Source organism: Labeo rohita, unplaced genomic scaffold, assembly GCF_022985175.1.
Source record: "Labeo rohita strain BAU-BD-2019 unplaced genomic scaffold, IGBB_LRoh.1.0 scaffold_933, whole genome shotgun sequence".
Taxonomy (NCBI): domain Eukaryota; kingdom Metazoa; phylum Chordata; class Actinopteri; order Cypriniformes; family Cyprinidae; genus Labeo; species Labeo rohita.
Window position 1 is genome coordinate 16,674 of NW_026129891.1, and position 13,876 is coordinate 30,549.

The window sequence follows — 13,876 nt, forward strand, 5'->3', positions numbered from 1 at the left end:
ACAGTCACGAATTCGAAATACAAAATTAAATTGGGAAGTGAATGTATTTGTGGATAATCCGACATGACAGAATACTGTATCAAATAAAAAGCAATCAAACGAAATTAAAGAATAACATGAAACCGAGGTGTTGGTTGTAATTCTGTGTTTGTCCAGCAGGTCACGTGCAACATCATGAGTCACTTCAGACACTTTTACTCCAGAGCACTGGCGATTATAGACAAGCATGTGACAATGCTGTGTGATATTTTATACTTTTATTTGCTAAATTTTTAAAATACACAAAAAAAGATAGATCATCAATATTTGCTTTCTAAAATGAATTAATCAATTTCAGTGGTGTGAAGTCCAAGTATGGTAACCCATACTCAGAATTTGTCCTGTGCATTGAATCCATCCAAATTAGTGAACACACATTAGAAGCAGTGAGTAGTGCGCGCACAAACACACACGGAGCAATGGACTGAAAAACTTTCAGGTCACCTACTGACACCATCACATTCTAATAAACAGCTGAAGACAAACACTTGCACAAAAACTAGTCTATAGCCATTAACAAAGACACTTATAATTCCTGTTTGTTTATCAAAAACTGTATTTTCTATGCATTTTGTCTCTAGTTTATAATTTACATTTAACATTGTATTACGAATAGTGTTATGAATAATGTTTGTGATGTTCCTATTTTGAAGTTGCTTTGGATAGATAAATAAATAAATGGAAATGTGAATAAAAATGTATTTGCAAATATATAAATATTCCACATACATTTTCTTTTTTTATTATTTAAAAAAGTCTGTGTAGTCTTATCGCAGTCACAATGGTAAATGATATCAGTGTTGTTGGACATGTTCTTACAGTACAGAATTTGTTTGCTTTGGTGCGACACCAGTTGAGCATGAAATGAAATGGGTTGATGTTTGTAAGCACTCACGTGCAGATTTTAAACAGGCAAAGCAAAACTGTTTTCTGCATTCACGACATGACATTATTTTACATCCCTTATTATGTTCTATTAACACACCACAAAATGGACATGCACGAATCGCTGGACACTGAACATGAACATTGGTCCCCTTATATACTACTGATGATAAAGTGATCATTTGACAGTCTCTCAGCAGTTCCTGGTCAGCACTTCTACATCCCACATTTCCACACTGATCAGCACGAGGTCGAGGCCCTTTCCACACTCTATCACACTTCCAGCAAAACTCAAAGATGCGTCCAGTTTTTGCTGTGCAAACTGAGCACTCCACACAGAGATTAGAGTCATCTGACCTTTCGATGAAGGTGCCACAACCAGGACACTGAATATGAATATATAAAAGCCAGAGATGCACAATGTTAGAAAATCTTGCACATGATTCATCTGTAACATTAACTCCCTTACAAAGCAAGAAATGTACATACATCCCTGAAGTCGACTATCTTCTTAGCAGTGTTCGTCCCAAGCTTTTCCTCAAAATTCAGTTGCTCTTCAAGTGTAAGTTTTGCCAGTTTTCGCACTTCATCATATGGCCATTTTTTCTTGCACAGCGGACATCTGAATTCAGTCTGTCCCTGAAATTAAACACCAGAGCTTATAGTTAGTCTTCACAGCATTTATATGACAGTCATAATAGCATTCATATTTTAATTACTTTGAAGTATATAAATACAGAGAAATGTTCACAGACAGACTCACATCATCCAGCTGAGCTCTGCAACAGTCAGTCAGTGTTTCTGGATCTATGACATGACCACAAGACAGCCTGGCCCTTAAAACACCTGGGTCATCATCATATTCATCTGAAATAATTAGAAAACTTTGTAAATTCCACTAATTTTATATGCCATATTCATCATGAAGTCCACACAGATAACTGCATTCATGTTATTCTGGCCATTTATTCAGTAGATTAGGTTGAGAAAACATAATGAAATGCATAATATAGAAACATGTTACTATTCTTTATTTTTACATTTCACTTTTACTTTCTATTAATGCCTATTTACATTAAAGCATCACATAACATGGTACAACGCCAACTGGCGCAGTTGTTTAAGAAAGGAAGCAAAAAGAAAGAAAGAAAGAAAGAAAGAAAGAAAGAAAGAAAGAAAAATTCTCTCACCTTATTATGAATCAAGTATATAAGCTTTCAATAAAAACATTGACTGCAGCTAATGCTATTAGTAGATCAATGGTGGTAATTCGTAACGTACTTCGAATCAATTCATATCGATAGGTTCAGCGCGTTTCACATGTCTACATGGAGTCATCCAGCCCTCCACAATTAAACCTGGTGTTTTATAATACGAGGAAGTCTCTGAACTAGAAGACTTGCGCATAAAATACATGCTATATACTAATATACAGATATGAAACTTACCGATATCGCTTGGTCTTGACACCAACTTGATGCCTTTGTCGAATGGAGTAAATTTTTTCATGTCTTTAGACATTTTAAACAGCGTCGATTTCGCACTGTTGGGTGCGTCAGCGTCGACTCTCCACAGTCTGTTTCTTGCCACAACAAATCACGTGACGCGCAAACGTCCACAGTCAGTGCGCTTCTTTCAGTCTTGCTACAAGTGAGACTATCAAACACTGACACAGTGTCTCAGGAAAATCTTTCTATCTCACTGCTGCATTGCCACCGCGGGGACCGGAATAGATGGTCAGGGTTCTATGGCTATTTTTCGATCATTCTAATTACGTTTTTACTCCTTCCTTTTTAATACTTAAAACGGCAAAGTTTTGTTTATGCATCTGTCGTCTGGTGAAGGTCTCCGAGCATTTGGTAGGGAACTGTGCTTTATCCATTATCATCATGGAATTTGTGTTCGAATTATGGTGTATTAAAATCAGTGTGTAACAACAGAAACTGAACAACCGATGAAACTTTTTTTCGCATGTACTGGATTCCCTTTTAATTATTATCTAGGTCCAATCAGGCTGACGTCGCAGATCGCATAAAGTCAGTCTAACATATTTTGTTCTTGCATTTAGTTATTCCTTTATTATTATATTTGATTATTACCGTGTTTTGTCTTACAAAGAATATGAATTTATTTGCAAAATGTTGTGCTGTAATCTTTTTGGTCATTATTACTGGAGCAATGTTCAAAACTGATAAACTGAAGGCTTAAGGAATTATTTCCAAACAATTATTGAATATGGCATGAATGCATTTAATGGGATTTGATGTGCAATGTATCATCATAATGGGCCCTGCAGTTAAAAAAAAAAAAAAAAAAAAAAAAAAAAAAAAAACTCCTACATTGGAAATATAATTGTCACAAAATCCCCTATTAATTATTAAGCTCAGTATGCTCCATTTACTTTAATGGAATTTATCCAAAATACCAATTTCATGACCTTGGTGTTGCTACTGGCATAAGCTACCATTTGAAAAATCTGTTTTAAAAGAAATCCTGAAAAACATTTTATTCATTGCAAGACAGTAGTTGCTGATGTAACTTTGTAAAGAAAGACTATGCTCCTTTGCACATTTTGCACATTCATTTTTACGAATTCACATAGAATCTTACACAATGAAATTTTGATTTCAGCCATTCAAAATGCTGATGTTGTGTCAACGAATAGCCAAAATGCTTTGTCTGTTTTTAGTTTAAAAGGGGGTCATGTAAATGCCCCATTGTTTATTTCTTTACTAGCTGTTTCAGGTGTGTTTGATTAGGATTGACACTCAACTCTGTGGGACAGATGGCCCTCCAGAAACAGGACTGGACACCACTGCTGTAGATACTGTTACTCAGCTGTCAAAGCTTCGCAGTTACATTTAGCAATTAACCTCTAAACCTCATAAACTTTACAAACTGACCCACCATTCCAATTACAGAATTAATAAATGGCACATTTTAATATGAAACGGCTCATGACATGCCCTAACTCTGTGTTTTCAGTATTTTACTGAATCTGAGATCATTATGATCTTCTTATTACAGTGCTGTGTGACTTCAACAGTGCTGTAATCATTTTATTCAAATGACTGTACATTTAAAATTAATCTACTAACCTTTTTCTAGTTTGCAGAGGATACCATCCTGGTAAACCCAATAACAGATTTCTCATCATATGGAAAGTATTATACAGTTTGGGTCATGGAATACTGACCCAAAGAGTAAAATGTAGGCACACGGATAAAACTATAACACACTCATCAAGGGAGAAGTTTGGACAAAAGGTTACATTTAATCTGAAACTTAAAGCTTGTAGTGGTGAGTTTCTTTAACACTTAATGCTCAGTAAGCTTCAGCACTAAACTAATACAATTACTTCAGTAATGAGAATTTAATAGTTACGTTTTCACAACCTTCTGCTTTTGCCTTGTTTGTTGCATAAAATTCTAATCAGGATAATGTTTTAATTCCCCACAGTATTGTTTCCATTGCATAACTTACAACAGTCAAAGGAAAAGCAAGCGCATAAAATGCCATCGCTACAGCAAGAGCAAAACAATCCTCTGCATAAAACAAATCGACAAGACACTTTGTCTGAAAAACATACAAAAGATGACTGCTGTGCTATAACTATCAATGAAACCTCCCCACCCATGAAGAGTAAGCATTGATCTGTTATTAACACATATTATAGTCACATTACACTGTCAGATTGTAATATGAATATGTTTGGATTGTCAAGGATATGTTGGATTAGAGAATCAGGGAGCCACGTGCCATTTGAACACAGTGCTGCAAATACTCTTCATGACAGAGGCGTTCAGAGAGGCTATGAAAGAGTAGGTGCTTGCCATTGTTCTTATGGTAACTAAAGCTGAAAAAATAAAATAAGATATTGTGTTTTACAGGGATTCCAATTACACCATTAATAAGGAAATTGCAAAGCTATTTGAGCATTTGACTTCTGGAGTCAGAAACCCTGCCACCACTGAAGGAATCACAGCTGAACTTAAACTTAATGGTAGGTTTAAGATTTGCATTTTGAAGTGAAATATGATTTCTTAAAAAATATCAAATTCCAAACAAACCCCTAAAGTACACATTCTCACTTCAAATTTGTGTGTGTTTAGCACTTTTAACACAATTGAGTCATTCAGGCATGTTATTTCATCAGTTCATAAGCAGGAAGATGCTGCAAAATGTCTTCAGAAGATTCTTAACAAGGTCGATCCTAAAATATCTAAGGTGTGTTTAGTACCTGCAAATACCTCAAAAGTTATAACTGTTTCTGGAGTTTGCCATACAGTATGTTTGATATTATATAGGGCTTATCTATCTATCTATCTATCTATCATATAGATATTTCAGGGAACGATGGTACAAACCACCGTTTGTATAAATCCAGCAAAAGAACATGAACCTCTTAAGCAAGTTAAAACCTTTTTCATTTTATCCATTTCCTTGGATTCAGAGCCTCTTGTAGACATGGTAAGCATCTAAAAGCAACTGATCCCTCTGTAGTGAGATTGTATTAATGTCAGGTGCCCTAATGTGATTAAAAGAATATTACAGGTTCAGTGCATATCTAAACACTCAGTTAACTGCATTTGTAGCATAATATTGATCACCACATACATGAATTTGCACTTACACTTTTTGGGAAGTCTGGGTAATAGAGAGGCACTCATAATGGAAATGAATGTGGCCCATTTCAGTTGAAACGGTGAGTAAGAAGACAAAGTTATATCCAATTTAACAATTTTGTTGCAGTGACAACAAACTGCTAGAACCAACACAACCCTAAATCAACTGTAAAATGATAATAATCAGCTAATTATATACAGCTCAAACAATATAGTGTTTTTCAGAGATTTAATGTGCTAAAATTTTACATAAAATTGTAAGCTTCATTTTTTATTTTAAATGTTCCAGATACTGATCTTATTCACTTCCATTATAAGAGCCCCTCACCTTCAGCTCCATTTCTGAAAACAAAGGATGAGTCTAAATAACTTACAAATAATGTCTGAAGTTCTTAAACCTGGAATATTCTTTCAAATTCATGTTTGTTTAGTTAATGTCTGTTTACACGGAAATAATGTTTCAATAACCTTTATTTTGTATTTCAGCAAAAGTGCTATGATTCATATTTTGCACCAATCATCATGTGTAGGGAAGATCAACAAGTGTACTGTAAAGATTGTGAAATGCTGATGAACACAGAAATTGTGAGTTTTGCTTCATAAATGTTATATAAACATGGTACCTTTTTTTTTTTTTTTTAAATGTGGCAAACTTGGACCTAAAGTTCTACTGAACAAAATTGTGGAATAAAATTACAGCAGTACAGAATGTTTCAAAATGATGGATGTTGGTTACTGTAAAACATTCCTTTATAAACACGTCATTTTGTATAATCATTTCATTCAGATCTCCAGTTTGCAGGAAGTTCCTTCAGTTCTGGTTCTGCACCTGGAGAGATTTGAATTTGATTATGACGCCATGTGCTGCGTGAAGAATTACTCCTCAGTGAAAATTCCTCTTCAGTTATTGGTGAAGGTATGTGCAATTTGTGATATACTGTGTTTAATAAAAAATAATTTAACAGAAAATGATTTTAGAAGAAGTCACCCAGAAATTAAAACTTAACCTGTATGACTGACTGACTTCAGTAGAACATAAAAAGGAATATTTTGGAGAATCTTCATGCAACAAACACCACTATAAAACATAGTAAAAGTATCATAACGAACCAATGACGTGTACAGTATATTCCAAGTCTGTTGAGGTCATATGATGATTTGTGTGAAATATTTTTAAGTCATTGTTCATTGTAAAGTTTCCTCTGTTGAGTAGTTAAAGGACAGTTCACCCAAGATGAAAATGAACAATTACTTATTCTCGTCCATGTTGTTCCAAATGCAACAAAGACTTTTGTTCATTTTCAAAACACAAGTGAAGATTTTTTTTTTTAATAAAAGCTGAGAGGTTTCTGTCCCTTTATTGAAAGTCTGTTCACCCTAAATGCTGACACTTCAAACTGTTCATAAAGAGATCAAAAATAAATCCATATTAATCATGCATTTGATTTAGACCTTAACTCACATAAATTCCCATAAATCAGAGAAAATAAACACAATCTTAACCAAACTTACTTGACATGTAACAAACTTTCATTGGTTCTCACAGATGGCAAGGTAAGGCAATTCTTAAACTTCTATTTACCACATTTGATTGCTCTATATGTTTGATCAGGAGATCATATCAGCGTCTTTCTTTCTTACTGTTTCTTCCATATGGCAGAAATCTGCAACATTGACAACAATTTTCATTTTTGGCTGTAAAAGGCAGAAAATGAGTAAAACAATGTGTTATTATTATTATTATTTTTTTTGTGTGTGTTTTCAGGAAGAGGCTGGTGTGAATCACAGATATGAATTGTATGCTATAGCTAACCATTCTGGCTCTCTCGATGGAGGACACTATTATGCTGACATCAAAGATCAGAACGAGTGGTATCGATTTAATGACTCCGTAGTGAATAGACACAAGGTTAATTTTATTATTATTATTATTATTATTATTATTATTATTAGATATTTTGGCTAAATGTCAGATTTGGTTTGAAAGATTATTGTCAGTTCATTGTCATTTCATATCAGTATTATCTGATAATTGTTTACATTGAGAAATGCATTTGCATGATCAAATTGTGAAATACTTTATTTTCTGCTGTATTCATAAATATTTATAATATTTATTTATTTGTGGTAAGGATTGTTTTTTTTTTTTATCCTGTATTGTCTGTGCTCTTATTTTTTCAGATGAATTTGAATGTGACATGTGACATAAACAGTGATGAAGCATACTTACTTTTGTACAAAAAATGTGAGTTTATATCAAAATGTTTAATATAATGAAGGAAATGTGGGTTTCTAAACACTGAGGCTAAAATAATAACAGCATATTGTCTTACAGTGTTGGGCAAGTTACTTCCAAAATGTAATGCATTATATATTACTAGTTACTGTCTGTTAAAAGTAATTAGTTGCATTACAGTATTACTGTCTCTGAATTGTAATGCGTTACTTTTGAGTTACTTCAACCAAAATATTCACAGAAGTATGACTAGACATTATAAAATACCAAAATGTAGTTTATTGCTGCTCATTATACATTCAGTGGAGAGTAACGAGGTAGGTCTTTATAGCATAAAATTATAAAATCATATTTAGATAGACTACCGGTATGTAGGTCTACGTTAACGTTACTTGTAGCTTAGATTAAACACAGATAAGCACAAAATTATTGCATTTATAAATAACGCCGGTAAATACAAACAATAAACAATACTTAGCCTATAGACTATGTTGAACGGTTTTCGGGAACAAAACAAGAATGGACCTTTCTCACATTTCCGGGTTTCTCATAGCAGAAGTCGTCATAGTTGGGTAAAATCCGAGAGCAGTGAATGGGAGAGTACCACAGATATATTTTTGGCATTCCCAGTAGCTCAGATAGCAAAAGAAAAACTACACGATAGTGTTTTCACAACTTTTTCAAGGAAAAAAATTTGAGAGAGACTGATATCGGCAGTCAGAAGATAGAACAATGTCAAATTTATTCTCCCTCCCATAGACGTGGCATTAGAACTAGCTTTTTGTAACTTGCTTAAAAGGTGATATAATACGAAGTATAGTGTTATAAATGTACATACATATTTTTAAAAATCAAAATATAAAAAAAACTTTAAAGGATTTATGATGATGATGACCGTTGAAACGCGTCATCACAGGCTTGTGAAAAGGGTCCAGTAAATGCATAGGTTGCTAAACAAGCCAAAACAAATTAGGCTCATTTAAAGCAAAACTGAAAGCAAACGGAGCCTAACTAGTAATATTATTACCCAAATTTGTTTAGTAATGCGTTATATTACTGCGTTACAGCAAAGAGTAATATACTACTGTAGTATTATTACTTTTGTAATATGTTACTCCCAACACTGCTTACCTATCTCACTATTACTTCTATATGGCAAACATAGTACTGGTATACCCACATGGAAAGAACCTATATGAGGATATATGCGCATATATGAAACCTATATGCAGTATATATGCACATATATGATAATATATATGCTGCATATATGCGTATATATGCCACATATAGGCAAAATTGAGGTGCATATATGTGCATATACAGGCCATATAGGTCTCCTGTATTGCTTCTTTATATCCACAAAAAAGCCCTATATGTACATACAAGATATGTCTCCTATATAGCTCATGGCAGGATCTGGTCATTTTAGCTCATATCTCACTTTGGCAACTGTCATACATGATACCTAGCTCATATTTTCTATTATCAAGGCAATAACTTAGAACTAACTAAAAAAAAAAAAAAAAACTTCTGTGCTAACACGTGAAATTGGTATCACATGTAATCGGCATGTTATGGAATTTAACTATGGCAAATAAGTGAGAGGAGATGGAAAGCTATGATGTCTACACGTTTTCCTGAAACATTTACAAGGTCAATTCTTTCTTGTATGAAAATAGTGGAAAAGAAGGAAATGTATAACAAAATGGTTTGTCGTTTTTTTTATTTTGTCAATCAAGTCTTTTTTCCAACACGGAAATAACCTATATAAACATATATGTTTTAATATAGGTTTTGATATAGGTTTTTAATATATGTGACATATATAAAGTTGGCCGTTTTCCTATATTATATATTATATGTACATATATGCACATGTGCATATATGTACATATAATATAAGAAAACAGCCAATTAAAACATATGTTTATATAGGTTATTTCCGTGTGGGTACTAATATGCTGTTATCATAAATCATTCTGATACAAATTTATTACAATTAGATAAACACTTTTGGGAAATAGCCAAGATTAAAACCATGACAGCACCCCATTTTTGCTATTTTAAATGTTCCTAGTTTTGGATTACATTTATTTTGATAGTCCAATTTAGACATTATTCTAACCATAAAAAACTTTGCAACTACATGCCAGCTCTCATTAGAGTATTAGTAGATTGTCAGGGTTAGTAGAATAAGTTGACAGGTACTTGTAAAGTGACTTATAAAATCCAAGAGATTCAAGAGAGAGAGAAAAAAACAAAGAAGAAAAAAAGAAGATGAATAGATTGAAACAAAATCATCTGCTATATTCTTATAAGCCTTTTAAACTGTTGTTCTTTTTTTATTCTTCATGACGTCAGGTGAATCTGAAAGTCCTCAGAAAAACAGTACTCAGATCTGTAATAACCCTGAAGACACAGCAGAACATGACACTTCTTTCAGTACAGGTAATGTGATTTTCCTCCCAAGAGTGAGTATACTGTCAGGGACACCTGATAATACATTAACTATTACTATTAGTTATTTTATTTGTGTCACTAATTTAAACACATAGTGGGCAAATAGCCAGTAAAATTACTAGATGTAAATATACTTTAACTGCTGTAGTGAATACAGTTGTGCTCATTAATTTACATACCCCTTGCAGAATATGCTAAATGTGACTAATTTTAACAAAATAAGAGGGATCATGAAAAATTCGTTATTTCTTATTTAGTACTGTCCTGAATAAGCTATTTAACATACGGTAACAAATGTTTACACTCCACAAGACAAAATAATAACTGAATTTATATAAAAGTTTACATATCCTTGAATCTTAATACTGTGTGTCATTTCCTGGATGATCCACGACGATTGAGGAGCTCATACGTAACCATTTCAAAAGATAAAAACATTCACTGATCCTCCTGAAAGCAACACAATGCATTAAAGCAGAAGTCCACTCCCAGAACAACAGTTTACAAATAATTTACTCACCCCCTTGTCATCCAAGATGTTCATGTCTTTCTGTCTTCAGTCGTGAAGAAATTATGGTTTTTGAGGAAAGAATTTCAGGATTTTTCTTCATATAATGGATTTCATTGGTCCCCCGATTTTGAACTTCTAGAATGTAGTTTAAATGCAGCTTCAAAGGCTCTAAAAGATCCTTTATCACAGTGTGTCTGTTCTGACCAGATTAAACTGTTCCATTAAGACGTTTTCACATGACTTGTGTCAGGGCTTCAGCAAAGCTTCTTAATGCAAATGTCATGCTTGTGAACAGCACTGAACATGCTGCTTTATTGTTTTTTCAGGCTCAAAGCGTAAACGGGACACTTCCCTTGTAGTCAATGAGACAGAAAGTCCAGAGAGACACAGAAAAATGGCAAGCACTCAGCCAAAAGTTTACCCGAAGGAAGATAGAAGATGCAATGAACATGATTCTAACTCTGAGGCTGAAGCAAACACCTCAGAAATCATGCCAGATGAACCTGTAGCAGACAGTGTAATAAAGTCAGCTGATGCTGATGATCACAATCAACCTGCATCAAGCAATTCATCTGATGTGATGGAAAGTCAGTCTATTGGAAGTGAGTTTAATAATAAATCTGAAAAATTGAAGGACCAGCAAGAAGGGCAGGTCCTCCAGAAAAACAGTGATTCTAACTCTAAGTCTGAAGGAAACACCTCACAAAACATGGCAGATGAAATTACACTCGAAATACAGTCAAATGATGGTGATAATGACAATCAGTTAAAATTACTTCCTTCTAGTCCAGATGAAGGCTCAGAACAAAACAAAGGTTCATATGTAAATGTGGGAAATTTCAGTAAACACAATAACATACAGTCACATGCTAAAAATAACAAGACTAGGAGAGAACTCTTGAAATATTATATTGGAATTCTAATCTTATCTGTACTTGTTATTCTTATTGCTTTTATTATTAGCTATGGCCCACCTCAGTTGCTGATAACTGCCATTGTTCTTCTCCTTTTTTTTCTTATTTGCCTTCTTCTTGTTCTGGCCAAATTGGCTATCTTACTTGCGCCCCACAATGTTTCCTACAGGCAGAAATTATGACCCACAGCACTCTGGTGTGATTTTTTATAAACTTCCAGTGTCTCGTTCACATTCATTTATTTAGCAGACACTTTTATCCAAAGTGATTCATCATAAAGAAACAAATAAATACAAAAAGTGCTTGCAATACAAAGTTTCAGACATTGTTAGGATTAGTACAAGCTAGACAGGAAGAGATTAAAGGGGTCATTTGGTGCCTATTTCCTACAAGTTAATATAATTCATTAGGGTGTTTAACATCTTTAACAAGTCTGTAACATACCATGGTTAAAATTTCTCAGTGGTAGTGTAAAAAACACCATTTTTACCTTGTCAAAATTAGCCCTTTTTACAGCGAGCTGTTTTGTTGCATTTGTCCTTAAATGCTAATGAGCTCTGCTCAACCTGCCCCTCTCTACTCTGGGGTGACCAGCAGTTCTGTTTACATTAGCCGATTTTAGTAGTGTTTAGCCGTGAAACTAGCTGACTAGCACGTTATTATGAAAGTTGATTTGCAAAGATGCATAAAAAACCCTTATACTCACGTCTGCTGTAGGTGAAGCTGGATCATGAATGATTTGTGTGAACACAAAACGCGTTTTTCTTTAGGTAAAAAGTAACGTTAATCTTCTGCGTCTTCAGCGGCTCAGATGTCAGGACTGAATGATGACAGCTATGATCATCATTACATGCAACAACAAAACACTTCAACAAAGTTGTCTTGCATTACTTGGTACAAAATGCTAATTTATGGCAAACTCATGTTTTACCAGTTAATAAGATATTTGGGCCTATATGTTGGTTCTGTACATTTTGGTGTTTTTGTAACGTTAGGCATTAAAAATTATTTTAGATAATATATTCAGGATATTCAGACAAAGTTAGCAATGGTGTTGGAATAAACTGTATTTTGGTTAATGTTCAAATTTATTGTTCAAATGATAACAATGACTTTAAAAACTGAACAAAAGCTATAAGATGTATTTAGTAAAATTAAGTAAAGTGGAGCACTGTTTAGAAAATCATGATGTCAATGGGAAACTGTGTTTCACCGTGTTCAATGATTCATTAATAAACTGGCTCTCTGTACAGATAGAAAATGGGTTTGCCTTAAGAATCATGTGATTTACCAGAATCATTTCTTATTGGAGAAGATAAAACTAGTGTGTTCCAGAAACACCAGGGATGGGGTGTGACTGTATTGTTTTGTATTATGATGCAGCCGCAGGTGTTCAGCCCTAATAGGACTGCAGTTGTTCTAGGTTGAACAAACACTGTCTCTGTGAGAGTTAACTCAAGAAAACGAACAATGAACAACTATTTGAAAAATGAAATCTACTCTGTGACTTGAGTTTTACATTCCAGACATTTTTGCTTTAACAGGGCTGATGTGATCTTGGTTATATTATAATTCTACATTAATACTAAATTAAACATACATATACATAAATATATGTTGTGATTACGCAAGGTGGCGACGTCCCACTTACACCATGTGAGTGAGAGGTGCCAGCATTTGACCACTGAAGACAAAGTCCAAATACAATAATTTTCCTGTATCCTCATTTGCTAGTATCTTTACAGATGGCTCTACAAACATTCATGTGAAAGAGGTTAATATATACACACTTCATAAAACATTGGGCCCTATCATGCACCTAGCTCAAAGCGGCGCCAGGTGCGCTGCAAGTGTTTATCGTTAGTTTCAGCACGACGTAGTTATTTTCATGTCCTGTGCCATCTTGTTTAAATAGCAAATTCATTTGCATCTATTAGTGCACCCATGGGTGTGCTGGCCTGAAAACGACGTGTGTTCACGTGCATTGTTGGTGCATTGATATTTTGAGGCAACTGAAATAGACTGACCATAAACTGACCATTTTTCCCGTCCTTAAAAAAGCAAAAGTGAATTTAGACATGCCCTTAGTGCACCTGCACGATGCGCTTTAGACTATGCGCTTAGATCGTTAAAACAGGGCCCATTATCTTTAGTACTTGTAGCTGGGAAAACATTAAAAAAAGGAAATGCATTTTTGGAATAA

The 13,876-nt window shown here is 34.1% G+C and overlaps 1 protein-coding gene across 2 annotated transcripts; it reads left to right on the plus strand.

Annotated features, from left to right (window-relative positions):
- The first annotated feature begins 2,542 nt into the window (after positions 1 to 2,542).
- LOC127162417 (uncharacterized) lies at positions 2,543 to 12,895 on the plus strand. Of its 2 annotated transcripts, XM_051105204.1 has the most exons (13): positions 2,543 to 2,660; positions 4,033 to 4,224; positions 4,384 to 4,566; positions 4,649 to 4,745; positions 4,815 to 4,927; positions 5,081 to 5,151; positions 5,266 to 5,394; positions 6,036 to 6,134; positions 6,337 to 6,465; positions 7,315 to 7,458; positions 7,731 to 7,794; positions 10,150 to 10,236; positions 11,086 to 12,895. In XM_051105204.1, the coding sequence occupies exons 3-13, from the start codon at positions 4,437 to 4,439 to the stop codon at positions 11,853 to 11,855; spliced, it is 1,833 nt and encodes a 610-aa protein (XP_050961161.1). In that variant the 5' UTR covers positions 2,543 to 2,660; positions 4,033 to 4,224; positions 4,384 to 4,436; the 3' UTR covers positions 11,856 to 12,895. The 2 variants fall into 2 exon arrangements, with proteins under 2 accessions (XP_050961161.1, XP_050961162.1); XM_051105205.1 differs by lacking the exon at positions 2,543 to 2,660 and having other exon boundaries at positions 3,296 to 4,224.
- The last annotated feature ends 981 nt before the right edge of the window (positions 12,896 to 13,876 follow it).

Coding starts and splice junctions, on each gene's coding strand:
- LOC127162417 (XM_051105204.1), top strand. CDS start 4,437: ATGCCATCGCTACAGCAAGAGCAAAACAATCCTCTGCATAAAACAAAT. Junction 4,746..4,814: donor TTCAGAGAGGCTATGAAAGA/GTAGGTGCTTGC, acceptor TGTGTTTTACAG/GGATTCCAATTACACCATTA. Junction 7,795..10,149: donor CTTACTTTTGTACAAAAAAT/GTGAGTTTATAT, acceptor TCATGACGTCAG/GTGAATCTGAAAGTCCTCAG.